The following is an 18,481-nucleotide window of genomic DNA, read 5'->3' as shown; positions in this document are numbered from 1 at the left end:
CCATGGGGGGAATGTTTTACCAAGCTTGAAAGATCGCTTTTTTGTAGAAAAGGGAACCACTTCCCCACTGTTGGGTGCCCGACCACTGGGGTTCCCACCGATCCTGAGAATGGGGCTCTGAGGAGACCTGTGTAAATGGAGCAAAGGTTGAGCATGAGCACCTGCACTTCGTTCATTTCCAATATGAGTGCTGCGCTCGCCTCTGTTTAGCACTTCCTTAAGTATAAATGGAGTGTAGGTGCACAGTCTTTGACCTTTGTTTTCTTCGGACAAAACCCTCTTCTCGGCATTAGTGGGGTTCCCAGTGGTTGGCCCCCTAGCAATCGGAAAATTATCCCCTAAACTTGATACAACACTTTTAACGCTTCCTGTTCATGAATATAATGACAGAGTTAAAATAAACAATATCACTCATGCTGCACCTAATAGGTCCCCATACACATTAGATGTTGGTCGGCCGAACGATGCTCCAGCCGACAGAAGTTCTCACTCAGCAAAGCACTCCTATGTTTTCAATGATAAACGTCAGCTGATCTTCATGAAAACAATAAATCAGTAACTCGTCTATGGAGCGCTTCCTGAAACAGTTTCGGCTAAAAAAACTTGGCATTTTTGCCTGCCTCAAAAAAAAAAAACTCTGTGTGGACAAAGCATTATATGCAAAGTCTCTGGAAACAGTATTACACTTGAAACTTGGGTTGACATCAAGCTGCTATTCATATGAAAAGGCCTGTATTTCACATGCACTCATCCATAGATGTACGTTGCCCATACTAATCAAGGGTGGGTTGCCCAGCACTTATATATTGATGGTATAGCCTTATCCATTGGATAAGTCATCCATATCAGATGGTTTGGGGTCACCCCCATGATCAGCTGTACGCATGTCTCACTGCAACCAGAAGTGAAGGAGATCAAAATCTTGAACCCTGAGAATACAGAAATAGCATTTCAGGAGTATAAAGATCTCAAAATGTAAAATGGAAAAAGTTAGCTACTAAAAACACAAGTAGTCAGCAACATTAAAATAAATCCCCAAAAAATGTTATTAATACATCAATGCCCCCCAAAAAAAGGATGGTATAGACCCCTTAAAAGTTGTTAGGATGATTATAGAGGACAAAGAAAAGGCTAAGATATTAAATAGGCACTTTTCATCCATGTTCACCAATGAACTGACTGTTCCAGAGATCATTCAACAAGACAAAAATTAAAGTTCACAGCCTGATATAACTAGTCTAACACAAGAAGAAGTACGCCTGCATCTGGGCAAATTAAACGTTGACAAATCCCCCGGCCCAGATGGCATTCATCCATAGATACTGGAGGAAATTGACCTCAGTAATTGACAGACCACTGTATCTCATCTTCTCAGATTCTCTTCTAACAGGGTTGGTGCCACAGGACTGGAACATAGCTGACATGGTACCGATATTTTAGAAAGGTAAGAAGGTGGATCCATGTAACTACCGTCTGGGAAGTCTGACATCAGTAGTGTGCGAAGTTTTTGAGGGCATCATAAGGGATGACCTGCAGAGTTATATCGCAGTGAATAATATAATAAATGATAACCAGCATGGATTCATGAAAGATAAATCATGTCTAACCAACATGTTGGGTTTCTATGAGGAGGGAAGTGCAAATCTGGATGTTGGTAATGCAGCTGATGGGATTTATCTGGACTTTGCAAAGGCACTTGAGACAGTACCACATAACAGCCTTATACTGAAGCTCCAGAAGCAGGGGCTATGGGAAACTATATGCAGATGAGGAAGGAATTGTCTAAAAGACAGGAAACAAAGTCGTTGTAAATGGTACATTCTCTAAATGGGATATAGTCAGCAGTGGGGGCCGCAGGGATCTGTACTAGGACCGATTCTTTATAACCTCTTTATTAATGACCTAATGGATGGAATTAAGGGCACGTTCACATGTTGAGTATTTGGTGAGTTTTTTACCCCACTATTTGTAAGCCAAAACCAGCTGTGGATGATAAATACAGAAGTGGTGACATATTTCTATTATACTTTTCCTTCGATTGTTCCACCCCTGGTTTTAGCTTGCAAATACTGACCGAATACTCAAGGTGTGCACGTGGCCTAAGAGTAAAGTGTCAGTCTTTGCTGATGACACCAAACTATGTAGGATATTAAAATCTGACCTTGACATTACAATATTGCAAAACGACCTGGATAAGATGTTTGAATGGGCAAACACTTGGCAAATGAGATTTAATTTCGATAAATGTAGAGTAATGCACCTTGGACAGAGTAATCCTACTGCTGCATATATATTAAATGGGAGTATACTCGGGTCTACAGAACAGGAGAAGGTCTTGAGTATGCTGGATACAAGTAAGCTAAACAACAATACTCACTGTCAGGAAGCAGCCGCAAAAGCAAACAAGATTTTAGGATGTATAAAAAAAAAAAGAGATAAAATCAAGCGATCCCAACGTACTGTTGCCCCTTTATAAATCACTGGTGAGGCCACATCTAGAATATGGGATCCAGTTTTGGGCTCCACATTTTAAAGAGGATATTTAGAAGTTAGACAGTTCAAAGGCGGGCAACTAGATGATTACAAGGAATGGAAGGCCTCTCATATGATAAGAGGTTGTAAAAGTTGTATAGCTTAGAAAAAACAATGTCTCAGAGGAGATCTCTTTTACATGTATAAATATATGTGTGGTCAGTACAAAGGACTGGCACATGACTGTGATGACACAGCTTATAATCTTAATCAGCCAGACAATTAGATTTGTTAAGCCAAGAGAAATACACTATTGTGTTTGTGTTGACTTGTAAATGAATGTGTATTTCTGAGGCTGGTCAAGAAGGACAGACCAGCATTTGTATAACCCTAATTGTTGTCTTCTCTTGGTTCTGTGAACAATGATGTCTGTTACTATGCTAATTGCATGTTATATTACGCTAGCTAGTTTATTTACAAGAGCCCCCTGCTATACCAACTATATAAATTGATTAAATGCACAAACAATGAGACCTCTGCCCTGTGGAATAAGAACATCCCTAACCCTTAACCTGTGGATGTGTACTTAAAAGAACATTTGCCTCTTTAGCAGTGAGAATTGAAACAGACTTGAAAGAGACTTTACAAGGAGAATCAAAGATCAGGGACTCTCTCAGACCATCAGCTTGGAAACATGGCTTTAACCAAAAGAGACACGGATTTGGATTTTACATAATTCCAGCCTATGGATATATGGCCCTTACAGGAAAGATATGGATCTGCTTCATTGACCATCAGAGAGCCCATGGATACATTTGGGGAGACCAGGTGGGGACGATGAAGTCACCTGGCCCCATAGATATGTTGTTTGGGTTTGCCAGGTGGGACCCTCCGGTCACCTGGAACCCATGGAGACATTCAGAAAAGCCAGACTGGGACCAACAGGTCATCTGGCCCCATGGAAATGTAGCGCCCCGGGGGCTAGGTCGCTACAGAGGTATTGCACCTCAACCAGAGGTGTGATATCCCACTCCCGGGTAAGGATGGTGTGTGGACCGGGACTCAGTTAGCTGCATGCATCACACACACCCCATTTCCGGGGGACAGCTCAACGGTGCTCCCATTAGTATAGTAATGCAGGCACGACAGAACATGTCCCTGGCTGGAGTGGGGAGGGGGGGAGGAAAACTTAGTGATGTAGGAGCAGGAGGGGACGGTTTCTGGGCATAGGTAGGAGCCCATTGGTTGCAAGTCACCTGGGCTCATACACAGAGAGGGGGGTATATAAGGTGGGCACCATCTTAGTTCTGGGAGAAGAAGGTCAGTTCAGTCAGGAGGAGAAGAGAAGAGGAGTTCAGCCAGAGAGGGCTGACAGGGAGCTGTGGCTCAGTCTGGGCCCAGCTCCACGAGGCAGGCCTAGGGTGAAGGCCGGAGCCAGAAGAAAGGAACAGAAACAGAAAGGAACAGCAAAGAAAGAAAAGTACCCAAAGTGTAGAAGGGCCCAGAGACACGAAGGCAGAAGGAACCCTAAGGACCCAGGAGATTGCGGGTGACGGGTTGGCAGAACAGGGTACCGGGTACCGGATCCCAAGTTGGTGGAGGCGACTAATCCTTAACCAAGGACCGGCAGTCGTGACCATTTACTGGTGCGACCCCTCACAACACCTACTAGAAAGGCACACCACATAGGGTCAGGGAAGTGGACACCCAGTCCTCCCAGGAGAAGACCCGAGGTAGCTGGACAGAAGTAGTGTCACTGGTGGGGCACGGCTGACGAAAGGATAGAAGGGAGTCCTGTGCCACGCTCCGGAGTTGCCTGGGGGTTGATCGAGCCCCCGGCCTGGTGGACGCAGCACGGCTCGGGCGGTCCTACCTGTGCACAAGTGACCTGGATGAGAACTGTGAGTAAAGAACCTGAACTGCAACACATTGTCTCTGTGCTTTCTCACTGCGTCAGCACTACTAGTACTGGGACGCCCCGCACCACAACCACCATCATCACTCTACACTGCCCTGAGGCTATACTCCTCCCGTGGGGAGTTGTACTACACTCTGCTGCACCCACAACACCAGCCTCAGCGGTCTGCCCTGCAGTGGCGGTTCATCCTGACCGCAATCCACGGGTGGCGTAGTCGGACATTAAACCATAAAAACCCCTATAAAAGACTGCCATTGGTTTGACCACCCTGAGCCACGGGACCGGGTCGCCGCTACGGTGACTACAACCCACAGCATCCCACAAAAGGCCTGGTTCCGGGTTCCCCACGCGGCCCAGGGGGCGAGTCAGAAACACTTGGAGAGGCCAGGGTGGGACCCTTGGGTCTCCTGGCCTTGTACCACTATGGACTGCTAGCTTCCTAAACTTGCCGCTACCTTCTTTTTGTGGGGGCCCGCAAGAAGCAGGGGGCCACTGGTTGAGGTAGTTGGGCCTTGAAGTCCTAAAGTCCGCAGCTGTTCTATCCCCGGCGGGCCAGCAGAAGGGTGAGACTGTGTAATGTTGTACCATCTTGGGTATTTGCTGGGACTGTTCTATCTGTTTATTGTCCATTTTGTGGTTTAATAAAGTATTGCCACACTGTTTTACCCTCACCTTGTGTTGTCTGACTGGTATTATGCCCACGGAAGACCCCGTGTCTTCACAATGACTTATTCCTTTTAAAGACCATACTAAGGACCAGGGGGCACTCATTATGGGTGGAAGAAAGGCGATTTTGGCAGCTAAACAGGAAAAGGTTCTTTACAATTAGAGCAGTTAGACCACCACAAGAGGTAGTAATGGCAGACACTATAACAGCTTTTAAAAAAAGGACTGGTTAATTTCCTCAGTACACATAACATTGTGAATTATAGATAATTTAGTGACAAAACGTAAAATTGGTGGATAATGGTTGAACTTGATGGACCTAGGTTTTTTTTCAACCTATGTAACAGATCGATTTACTGTGTAGGGGGTTCCTCTCATATAGAAATATGTACGCTCATGTGTTCTTAGTAAATAATGAGGTGGGGGCACTGAAGAGCATTTCTGCACAGGGCACCATTCAGCCTAAGGCCAGCCCTGTACATGTGAACCGCTTCTGCATTTTTCACCCACTCCTGGTTTTGGCTTACAAATTCTGATGTAAAGTACTGAACATGTGAACGTGGCCTTAGAGGCATAAAAACAAACAATCTTAAATTTTTAAAAGAAAGAAAAATTGTTTGTGTCGACATTTTCTGGGACTTGTATCGTTTAATTTTTCCGTCAATAGAGGTATGTATGGGCTTGTTTCTTGAGCGCTGAGCTGTAGTTTTTACTGGTAGTGTTTTTGATTACATATGACATTTTGATCGTTTTGTTTTGTCAATTCTCTTATTTTGATTTTATGACGTTTACCATATGGGTTAAATAATTTTGATAGATCGACTTAAGATCGCAGTGCTAGAGAAGATATTATTTTATTCCTTAATTTGTTTTTGAATGAAGAAAGGGGGGTGATGTAGCTGTATTTATATTTTATTTATTTCCCCTTGGAAGAAATGAACTTTAAATGATTTAATCAGGATGGCTGTATATCGTACAAATCAAGGTCTCCTATGGAGGACAACCACATGGGTACAAGATCTCATCGCAGAAAGAACGACTGATACCCAAAACAGACATGATCGAGCATCACTACCATTGTATGGAGCTTTGAACGGAGCGTGCGAAGCTTCAGCGTCTGCTCAATATACATCATCATTAATTAGTGGTAGGCTTTTAGCCCATTAATGTAATCAGGAATGTTTCCATTCACTGATTGCAAGCAAATCTGTTGAACATAGTGCAGAACTGGAAAACACAGAATATGATAAATTAAGTAAACTTTTTATTATACAAAGTAACTAAAAACCTCAAATTAAATGGATTGTCCACTACTAGGGCAAACCTTTTTTAAAGGCTATCCTCTCCTGTATAAAATAATAAACCTTATATAGCTTAAAATACCAGCACCATTCCAGCAATGTCGGCATCCATGTGACATTGTTATGCCACATGAGCAGCACAGCCAATCAGCAGTCGCTGATGGGCTGCAGCGCTTTCACTTCCCTCAGATGAAACTTGGACATCTAAAAGATTTGTGAATTCGGCAGCACATTAGATTGCTACTAGGCTGCCGCACTCATAATGTCAAGAGAGCGCTAGGAGACATGGTGCTGACATCACTGGAACCGCGGTGATACGGCAGGTAATAATGAGATTACTTAGTTTTACACTGGGGACTACAGCATTTAAGAATGGGCTGTACAAGAAGTGAACACCCCCTTTAAGATCATGTAAGTACTGTTTACAAGTCTTTGATAGAACCATAGCAATCATTTACTTCAGAAAGCCTGCATCCCTGGATTTGCTTTAATCCCAGGTAAAATTCAATAATATAATTGGATCAGTGCCGTACGTGTACCTGTCATCAAATTAAAGAACATCTAATAAGAACAGCGCAGCTACAGTACAAGTCCGGCTGAAACGAGGAAACATGAAGATACACAATAAAGTAGACATTCTAGGTATTCTCCATGCTCACATTAGGATTTCCCCACCTTACTGACCCAAGAATTGTATCAAGCCCATAAACCATTATCATTAGTGATGAGCGAGCACTAAAATGCTCGGGTGCTAGAAGCTCGGGTCGAGCACATTGGAATACTCGGGTGCTCGACCCAAGCAATGAGCCCAATGTAAGTCTATGGGAAACTCAAGCATTTTTCTGGCGGTCCCCCCCGGTGGTCTGCAGAAGGTAAAAAATTGCCCAAATCTATGGGAACAGTGCTCAATTAAATGTCAGGCAGGCAGAATATATAGGCAGACAGGCAGGCAGGGTATATAGGAGGGTGCATGAAAAACATAGCAGGGCACTTGGAACACACTAGTGCCCTCCGATTTTCATGTACCCTTCTCTTTAAAAAAGCCGGCCGGCAATTCAGCAGCGGCATACACCAGTACCCAACAATTTAGAATAGAAAGAATAGAGCATCACACATAGATAAGATAGATAGAAACATGTCAGTCACATATATATGAAGTACAGTGACAGTGTTGATTACTGTACTTGTCATTTAGTGTTAAAATAAAGGATTTATTAAAAAAAAAAAATTGGCGTGGGGGTCCCCGTAATTTTAGTCTCTAGCGAAGGTTAAGTAGACGGCTGAGGCAGATGTTTGAAGCCTGGGAAGGGGGTAATACCCACTGAGCTTCCCAGGCTACTAATATCAGCCCCCAGCAGAATACCTAGCCTTTACTAGCTATTAAAATGGGGGTCCCCAAAAAAAAAATGACGTGGGGTCCCCCCCTATTTTAATAGCTAGCAAAGGCTAGGCAGACAACTGGGGGCTGATATTAATAGCCCAGGAAGGGTGCCATGAATATTGGCCCCCTCCCAGGCTAGAAACACCAGCCGTCAGCCGCCCCAGAAATGGCGCATCCATAGGATGTGCCAATTCTGGCACTTAGCCTCGCTCTTCCCACTGCCCTGTAGCGGTGGCAGTGGGGTAATAGGGCTGGGGTTGATGTCAGCTTATAATGCCAGCTGACATCAAGCCCAGGTTAGTAATGGAGAGGCGTCTTTAAGACACCCCCATTACTAACCCCATAGTCTAAGTTAAAGACACATTCCTTTAATGTTCTAAATTAAACCATACTTACCATCACGCCCATTCCAGCTGAAGCCAATGTCTTCTGCAATATTTCCCCCTTCCCAGGCTTCAAACATCTGCCCCAGCCATCTACTTTAGCTAGAGACTAAAATTACGGGGAACCCCACGCAATTTTTTTTTTTTGTTAATAAATCCTTTATTTTAACACTAAATGACAAGTACAGTAATCAATACTATCACTGTACTTATTATATATGTGACTGACATGTTTCTATCTATCTAATCTATGTGTGATGCTCTATTCTTTCTGTTCTAAATTGTCGGGTACCGGTGTATGCCGCTGATGAATTGCCGGCTTTTCATGTTTCACTGTGAGCACTGTTCCCATCGATTTGGGCAATCACTGTAATGCCACAACCACCATGGCTGTGGCATTACAGTGAGTGGCAGACAATCCCTCCATGATTGGTGCTCTAAATAGCGCCAAACATGCAGGACAGGGATCCGAGCTCCCACCCAAGCATCTCGAAAGTACTCGGCAAGCTCCGAGCATCTCGAGTACTGAGATGCTCGGGCGAGTACCGAGCAGTGGCGAGCATGCTCGCTCATCACTAATTATCATCAGTCATAGTCAATATTTTGTCTCCCAAAGATCACGCATTTACCCAGGACTTTTCTAACAAGCACAGTGAACATTTTCAAGCTTTTACAAGTGATATTTGCACCGAAACAGCAGCATGGATTCTGCTGTAATCAGTGTAGCAGTTACCATGGCGACAGGCCGTATCCAGCGCTTGGTTATACAGTCATATCGGGCATCTCTGTTTCGCTATAGATAGACTGGATTTTTTTTTTTCCATAAAAGTGACTGAATTGAAACAGCAGTAAAGAAACACCCTGACATTCTCCTACAAACACTAGAAAATCCAAAACTGGCATTATACGTACCACTTCAGTAGAATTACTAATTACACTAATATAAAAATAGAGGCTGAGAGGCACTCGCTATGTGGATGCCCAAATAGGAATCCACAATAATAATAATAATAATGAAGAATTTGGCACTCCAGAATATCATGCAAAAAGATTATGTACAATGTCCACTTGTTGCATAAAAAATAATTGACGTTTCGGCCAATAATGGCCTTTTTCAGAATGGAGTGCTGATATAAATGTAAGAGGCTGGAGTAGAGCAGGAAATATTTTAATCAGAAAAAGCCCATACTAGCAATGTGGCGCTGGAGAAAAGCACTTCTGTAGGGCAAGAATGGCGCCAATGGCGTTTTTTGTCTCTTGTCATGTTTTACACAAAGCAGCTTTATTTTTGTTAGTTCCTAGTATCTGGCTTTGACCACACTTTATTGATATAGTCATATATGGATTACATGCAATTTTTTTTATGCGTTTACTCCATGGAAATATACTAAAAGCGCATGTACTTATTTTACCTATAGATTTTCCACACCTAATGCAAGTCTATGGGAAATATCTGCACATAAAACTCAACGTACCTGCAAGAAAAATTTACATGTTGCGAATTTGAAACACGCACCGCAGGTCAGTTTACGCGGAGTTAAGAAAAAAAAAAAAAAAAAAGGAAATTAGATTTCTATAAATCCAATTCACTTTGCTTGAACACGTCCACACTGAGTATTTTGTGAGTTTTTTTACATCAGTATTTGTAAGCCAAAATCAGGAGTGGAACAATCAGAGGAAAAGTATAATAGAAACACGTCACCACTTCTGTATTCATCACCCACTCCTGATTGCGGCTTACAAATACTGAGGTAAAATACTGACCAAATATTGAAGGTGCCCACTTGGCTTAAGACGCTGCGTTTTTGACAAGAACTCACCAAAAACTCATCGTGCAGACACAGCTTAAAGGTATCGAGCGCCAATGAGTTTAGGTCCATATCTCATTGAAGATAAGAACCTGTTGTCTAAGGCTCTGTGCACACAACGTCTTAATTCCAGCAGCACAGGCGCTGAAGGTTTTCCTAGTTGGTGGTCTTTTTCCTGAAGCTGCTTTACTGGCGGATTTCTATAGTTTCTCCCCCCCCCCCCCCCATCAGCCTTGCCGCCAGAGTCTTTTTCCTATACTTTTAATTATGAGAAAGGCACCACTTCCAAAAGCAGCCCCTCAAAGAATGAACATAACTTATTTTAACCATTTCCGAACCCTGAGGCAGTTAAAAGACCGAACGTTTAGACAGCAATATAGTTTTTACATTGCTGTGCATTGTGCTCAATGTCAGGCGGATTCCAGAATTTAAGTGCATGTGCTCTGGGCATCTTACGGACACTGGCGTACTTTCTAGGTTTTGCCAGAAGAAGACGCTTCAGTAAAACGATAGCGCATTTTTATGGACTTTTTCTCAGTGGTTTTGCAACTGACATTTTTTTTTTTTTTTAAGTAGTACAGTACAGTACGGTTTCCACCCAGAAGCAATGTAAAGAATAGAAGGCTCACTTCTTTTATTCGCTTCACGACTTTCGAAGCCCAAAACTGAATAAGTCTGAACATATGAACAGTAAGTCATTTTTACATTGCAAAACATATGTTAATCCTTTTTAGCAAGTGTTTTTTTTTTTTTGGGTGGAATCCACCTGAAACAGACGACCTGTGCACATACCCTTAGGGCTCTTTCACAGGTCAGTATCTCTGGTACGAGTGGTGACAGTTTCCACATGTACCGAAGACACTGGCACACGCAGACCAATTCAAATTCGATCAGCACCAGCAGGTACCATAATAAGTGTAGTGATAGTCGGCTCCCGATGTCCCCACCTGTTAAAATAAGAATAAAATAATAAAATCCTTATATTCACCGCTCCTAGGTGTCCCCCCGTGGTCATCCATGCGACCGCTGCTGCCGAGGAGCCGGGGAGAATGAGCGGCTTCGGAGCTGAGCTCAGTGACTGACAGGACACCGCTCCTGAGCTGCAGCTCTGGAGCCGCTCAGGAGCGGTGTCCTGTCACTCAGTGAGCTCAGCTCCGGAGCCGCTCATTCTCCCCGACTCCTCGGCAGCAGCAGTCACATGGATGACAGCGGAGGGCACCTAAGAGAGGTGATGGATTTAACTATTTTATTCTTATTTTAAACAGGTGGGGACACCGGAAGCAGAATACCACTACTCTCATCATGGTCCCTTATGGTGCTGATCGCAGCGCAGGCAGGGAACCATGATGAGGGCAGTGTTCAGCAACGGCGCTTGGGAACAGCACTACCTGTAGCACTGATTCCCACCCAGGCGCCCTTCCGTGTGATCCTGATGCGGCACACGTGCCACACACGGATGCAAAAAGTAAAACACCCACTGGTATCTCCGGTACAGTTTTTTCCGGTATCGGAGATATGTGGACGTGTGAAACCGGCCTTAAAGTGTATCTGACCTTTCTCACAAAACCTGCATAAAAGCAAGTTCTTCCCCCACAATTAAACTACTTTTGGTGCACGTACCACTCTAGGGGCTCACTCAGACATCAGTTTTTCATATATGAGTTCTATTCATGTTTTTCATGGATAATACTCATATGTATTATAATCTATGCGGCTGTTCACATATCCGTATATTTTTGTGGACCAAGTGGTCTGCACAAAATTATGGAGACATCTCCAATTTTGAGTCACAGAATGCAAGACTATAAGTTAGCAGAAAAGGTTTTTCACTGAACATTTGATAAAAGCTTGAAAAACCTCTGGAATTTCTTTTCTTTGGCATTACAAGAAAAACTCATGAAACTGATGGTAAAAACTGACACACTGACCAAACTCGGATCAAAAACACTGATGACAAGTGGTCAGTTTTTTTTGTTGCATACAAGTCATTGACATTTGAATGAGAACAAAGTGTGTTCACACAGATTTTTTTCCAGGACTTTTTGGATCAGAAAGTCTTAAATAAATCAAAGTATAATAGATAATTATTTATTTTTACGAATCAAATCTCAAAATGTTTGAATTTGCGTGAAACCACGAATTTCAGGAAATTCAACTCAAACTCAATCTTGCGCAGATCGATCTACTCATCTAGTACACATTAAAATTATTTTTTCCCCCTTGATTATGTGAATATCCAAATCCTTGGTGTATTTTAATATGAGAGATCTTTCTCACCTTTCATTAAAGGACTATTCCTATACAGTATGTTTAATCACCTATTTACAGGTCAAGTAATAAATGTCTGATTGCTGTTCCTCCACCGATCACTAGTAGGGTCCCAAGCACTAATTCTTTCTCATTGCTGTGGGAAATTGAATGGAGTGGCATGATTGCAAATGTGCGCTCCTGCTCTATTCGATGTCTATGGGATTGTGCAGTCAGTTGAGTACAGCGCTCAGCTCTTTTTGTCGCCCTTTGGACTCTGAACTTCTATTGTAGTGATTACTGGGGTTCATAGCGTTGGCGCCCCCAGCTAATCAGTCATAATTAACTATAATGTTACCAAATCAATCTATCCAGAATAGAACAAATATCGAGGAGGGGGATGCAACTGCAATTTGCCATTCAGTGAAAAAGCAAAAGAAGAAAAGCAGAAAGAAAAGTCCATCTAATTAGAAAATACATGTTGAGAAGCCAGCATAAGCAAGCAATGCAACCCCCACCTACCCCTAAATATAAACATAAGATGCCATTATATACATCATGCAATCATTTGTAGTTGATGCAGACATTTCTGCTGTCACTGAAGATACTCTTTTTATTTTGTTGTCCTAGACAGTGCTAAAAATGTAAACTTTCCTTGTAGGGTTAGGCACAGTGAGCGAACATGACGCATCAATGTTAATTATTGGGTGTCATCACCTTACTCATTGCCTTGTACAGAATTAGTGTGCCAAGTACCCCATATTTTAGTTTATATAAAATAGAGTGAAAGCAGGTGAAAAGTTCCTTTGCTTGCCAAGCTTTGATTCTGAGCTACAGCTTGCATTAGAATCAGTTCTCCCATATGATGGTCATTATCCATAATGACCAAAAGGGGCACGTGAAAGTCATAGTTGGGGGGTGTTTTACTATAGTGGATCAAGGCCTTCCATGCATTGCGTGGACCAGAGCATCTGATACTTCTAACCAGAAAACATTTCCCCCAGTGGTTGAAACAAAGTGTCATGGATTAACCTTCCCTCAGTAAATAGCAGATAATTAAGCTTTGGAGCTGAATGCCAAGTGATTCTTTACACACTAGCGCCATCGAGAGACAACCCAAAGAAATTAATGGAGGTGCATCATACGGGTGGTTCAACAAGTGGCATTTCTGCAGTTGAGGTTCTCCATAACTTTTATGCAATCTGACACTTTCATGTGACGCCAGGCTGACCACTAAATGGGAAAGGCGTATTACAAGTATTGAGCCGCATTCTGAACAAGGCAATGGCTGACACTACCGAGGAAACAGAACAGAACACAGAGCCTATTAAAATCAGTGGGATGCCAGTCTCAAATGGACACGCTGGTCCACCAGATCAAAACTTCATTCCATCTAATGGATTGAAACCATTTGAGTGTCAAATTAACTTTTTGTAAGTCGGGCAACCCTTTACTATATGTACTATGCTAATACAAATCTGTTTGTTGTGTACGTTCATATATTCTCACACATTACAAAACAAATGCATTTACTTTGGCTGTGTGCAGACAATTAATTTTTGACACTGTATTTTTGCTGCGTCAAAAATGTAGCATCTTACAGTTCCAGGAAAATGGATGGAATTCATAGAAATCTGATGCCTAGCCCTCTTTTTTTCCTTTACGAAGTGTAAATGGATCTGCGGTGTCTGTTTCAAATCCGCAACATGTCAATTTCTCTTGCAGGCTGAGTTTTATATGCAGATTTTCCCCGTAGACTTGCATTTGATGCAAAAAATCCGCAGGTAAAAAACGCACTTTCGTTTCTAGTGGGGAAAGACATCAAAAATGTATGTGATCCACACATGATCGTATGCAAAAAGTTTTGCCAAAGCCAAATACCAGGAAATATATGAAACATGATATACCAAAAGAAAAATATTGCAGTGTCTAAAACGCAATGAAATTTAAGAGTAAAAAACGCAAAAGATAAAATGCAAGTGACCTAATTTAGTTAATAGGTGCAGAAATGCTGCAACATCAAAAACTCATCGTGGGAACGTAGCCTTAATGGAATTTAAACAAATTTGGCCACTATCTGAAAAATGAAAAAAACTTTCCTAAATTTTTTCAAAAGGGGTTTTTAAACGATGAGACCTGTTTCCAGGTCTGGGCACTTAATATAAATCTCTGACACAGAACCATATTACCAAGGGTAGGTTCACAAGTCTGATTTCTCCACATCCGAGAAAAAACGTTCAATTATTCTGACCATCAGTTTGACCATCATTCTGACCAACTGAGTGCCATCAGTTTTTCTCAGATTTGGAAAGAAAAAAAAAAAAATTCTCTACCTTCTCCATTCTGTCAGTCTGTGAAAATCAGAACGCACTCGGTCCAAGGAAGAAAAAAAAAAAAAAAAAAAGAATTGAACATGTGCACAGCCCCATAGAATATCATAGGTACGAGTGCTAACAGTGAAAACCACAGATTGCACTCGTCCTAGAAAAATTGGTTATCTGCACGACCCCAAAGATGTCAATACAGACAGGAACCAGGTGAATATAGACACTGATATAATACGCTGCAAATCAGTGAGATGAAGTATTTCTATTAATATAGATGTAAAATGAAGATCTTATTCACAGCTGCATTAGCTCCAACCTGAGCACAGAACTAATAAGTTCTTAAAGTATGTTCATAACTCAGAGTTTTTAGATGTGGATTTTGAAGCAGATTTGCTTCAAAATCCACATAGAAAAAAAATTAGAGTATGTTCACACGTAATCGATATGTTGAATATTTTCCACCTGGATTTGCAGAAGTTAAATGCTTTGCATATACCAGTACAGGGAAATAGGATGAGATTTGATCAAGTCTAATTCACACATTGCTGGAATAAAATCTGCAGCGGAAATTAACCTGTACAGCAGAATTGAAATGACGATTTATGTTGCGGATTTTCACAAGTTTCACTATAATTTTTAGGATTCAGACATCCATGAAACACAGTCCACACACTGACTTAGCTGTCCAAACAATCAGCTGATCTTGTGACCCAAATTCAACAGCCTTAGGCCACGTTCACAAGTTCAGTATTTTACATCAGTATTTGTAATATAAAACCAAGAGTGGGCACAGTGACTCAGTGGTTAGCATGGCAGGTCCTGGGTTCAAATCCCACCAAGGACAACATCTGCAAGGAGTTTGCATGGGTTTCCTCCCACACTCAAAAGACATACTGATAGGGAATGTAGATGGTGAGCCCCAATGGGGACAGTGCTGATAATATCTGGAAAGCGCTGGGGAATTAATGGCGATATATAAACGAGTAAAATAAATAATGCAGAAGTGGTGATGTGTTTCTATTATACTTTTCCTCTGATTGTTCCCCTCCAGGTTTTGGCTTACAAATACTAAAGTAAAATTCTGACCAAATACTGAACGTGTGAACGTGGCCTTAAAGGCATATATGTGGTTACTGAGTTCTGTTTGTGAGATTCCTTGCATCATAATCTGTCAAACACGGATGTGTGAATCCAACCCTTTCATAGATTGCTTGGTTGCCTTTCAGTGCTGGGGTCATAAGCTTCAATCCACCCAGTAAAATCCACTTGATGATTGTACGTTCTGTGTTTGAGAGAATTTCTATTGATTTTCTCTATATCATAGGTTTATATTTTTTTATGAAATTTGTGCCCAGGGTATATTTAACACTATGTGATAGTGACTGAATGAGTAATTACAATCTCTGTATAGCGCTGTTAGCAATGGAAACAAATATATAAATTATCCAGCATTAGAAAGCTTTATGTGGGCACTGATATCATGTAGGTGGATGTGAAAAATTAAAAACTGTAAAAATACATAAAGAAGAGGTAAAGCATAATGAAGCAAAATTCAGTTTAATAAGAAAATGTGGTAAATTACTAAGAAGTGAAGAAGGGTACAGACTGAATAGCCAGCAATGTCCAACTAGCAGATGATGAGCGCAAACAGCACCCATACCACTAGCATGCCATTTAACATTAGCACAATCTAGGTGTCACTACAGTGGCAGCTTATACTATTGCTTAGCTAGAGATATGAAGCCAGATCTACAGGATCAAGCCATAACAATCACATAAGAATACACCATAAACAATCCCTACACAGAAGTGCACCAGCAGAAGAAGGGTTAATACATTGGCCCCCTACACAATAATTGTGAAGGGTCATTAATCAATGTCTATTGACAGCACAACCCTGCACTAGATCCCCTTCTTCTCCAAGACAAGGGGTTTTCTATAATAGATCTGGCACCATTTCCATGCCCCAATTTTGCATTTTTTTTTCTGAAAGCCTCTGAAAAATCCCACCAGGATTCACAGCTCATCCAAACGCTAAAAGAGGACAAGTGGATCTGGAAAGCAATCTTTACTTCACATCAGCCTTAATTAGGCAATTAGTTGGTGTTAACCCAAGTCTTGTCTTCTAGAAAGAGAAAAATATGACCGGGAATGTAATTGCTTCTGACCTATTTTGTAGGCTAAGGTATAAATTAATTAAGATGTGTATACATCTATTTTAGAGGTGAATATTGAGTTTCCATTAATCTTAATGGTGAAGAGAACATGAATTAAGGTGATGATGTGTTATGTACCAGGTAGCATCATACAATGTCTTGTCTTCATCCAGCAGTGGTGGAACCATACATCTATTACCTACACCTTCATCTGCTGGACAACATGCCAAACTGACTTGTGGTTGTGAAGAAGTCAGATGCTGGGGACTCCTAACTAGCACTTGTGTGATAAGAAGCAAGGTGGCATCTCAATACTTCGAGACCTCTGCTCCTCAGCAGAAGAGCCTGGTTAAACAAGTCCCACATGAGTTGCAGTAAGGCATGCAAGTCATACACAGCCTCAGGAAAAAAACATGACATGCATCCAAAGGTTATCAAGAGTTAATTCAATGACATTACCTTTCATCCAATCCACTACCTGACTGGGAGACCATTTGCTCACTGGTTCCATTATTAATGCCATGCTGAACTTTGCTAGTTGCCCACAATGATGAACAGATACAACCCCAGGCTTGTCAGTCCTCCTGGCTTCCAGCAGCACAAGAGCAGGCTTTGGAGGAGGGGAAGCTGCTGTGGATGTCAGCAATGCTGCTCAGTCCAGGCTTCCATAAGCAGCAGCATCAGTTGTCAGGCTGCTCCTCTGTGCACACACCATTCACTCAGTACAAGCCAGGCTCACTCTTCAGTCAGCTTCTCCCACTGATCTTCCCCACCTCCCATCATGACATCATCCCTCCACCCACAGTCACACACACAGCACACATTCCCACACCAGATACGTCTACTTTCCTGAGATGCAGCAGTGCCTTCTGTAATGCTCCTTACAGCAGTTTATACTAAACACAACAGCAAAACAAAAGTAGCAGAAACTTTATACATAGAGATGCATAAAGCCAGGCTTTACAGCAGAGATCAGGGAGGCTGTATATACCCAGTGCAATGTATTCTGATTCATTCCAGACTGAGGTGATGCTGCCATGTTTTTCTTAAAAGTGTACAAATGAGATAATATAACACGCTGCCGGTATGAGAGGGACACATTGATTGCTAAATTTATACCCTGGCCAAATAAACTACGTCCATCACACAGGCTCTGAAATTTCCATTAATGTAGACAACCACAATAATTAAGAAATGGTGAGGTTCTTGGAAGCAGTACACCTGACATTTAATCTCTCATCGCAAAAAAAAAGGGTGCCTGGGGCTCACAGGTGGAATTGACTGTAGCGGACCACAATACAGCTACATGTAAACCTGTTAGCCGTTATCCACGTTATAGTGGAGCATCGACTGTAAAATGCAGGTGGCTCCTGCACATCTACTGTATGTACGCATACCTCCCAACTATTGAGGGACCGATAATATGTCGTGTGTAGCGCACCGCGGCAAATTTTGACCACACCCCTGACCACACCCCAATCCACGCCCATTTACCATTTCTTTCTCCCCTGGCAGGAGGCGCTGGTAGTGAGGGACATTCAGCAGACGCTCGAGACTGCAGGGCATAGACCTAAATCCAGGACTGTCCGCTGTATCCGGGACAGTTTGGACTACAGATGAGCGGATGGATTCCCAGGACTCTGGTCCAGCGTGCAGGTCAGTGCTACCTGGCGGCTTACCTTCCGGCGTCCCCAGCTCTGCTTTTGATCACCCAGGGCAGAGCGATGTCATCTGTGCGTCCTGCTCATCTCTAGTTGGGACCTGTGAATTATTTCACAGTCAGAGCCGCCAGAACTTTCTCATCTTTATGTAGCTTCACTAT

The 18,481-nt window shown here is 42.3% G+C and overlaps 1 protein-coding gene across 6 annotated transcripts in view; it reads right to left on the bottom strand.

Annotated features, from left to right (window-relative positions):
• CNKSR2 (connector enhancer of kinase suppressor of Ras 2) overlaps positions 1-17,451 on the bottom strand; it is a 537,182-nt gene extending 519,731 nt beyond the window's left edge. For 5 of the 6 annotated variants that reach the window (XM_073667498.1, XM_073667500.1, XM_073667501.1 and 2 more), the window contains exon 1: positions 17,119-17,450. In XM_073667498.1, coding sequence (XP_073523599.1) covers positions 17,119-17,182 — 64 coding nt within the window. In that variant the 5' untranslated portion in view covers positions 17,183-17,450. Of the gene's footprint in view, positions 1-17,118 lie in introns of all 6 variants that reach the window. The other variant, XM_073667499.1, reaches the window with a different exon arrangement.
• Positions 17,452-18,481: the final 1,030 nt, after the last annotated feature.

This window comes from Phyllobates terribilis, unplaced genomic scaffold (genome assembly GCF_046119375.1).
Source record: "Phyllobates terribilis strain yellow unplaced genomic scaffold, ASM4611937v1 Scaffold_2__4_contigs__length_985480577, whole genome shotgun sequence".
NCBI classification, from domain to species: Eukaryota; Metazoa; Chordata; class Amphibia; order Anura; family Dendrobatidae; genus Phyllobates; species Phyllobates terribilis.
Note: the sequence above shows the minus strand (reverse complement) of the source record. Positions and strands in the feature narration are given on the sequence as shown.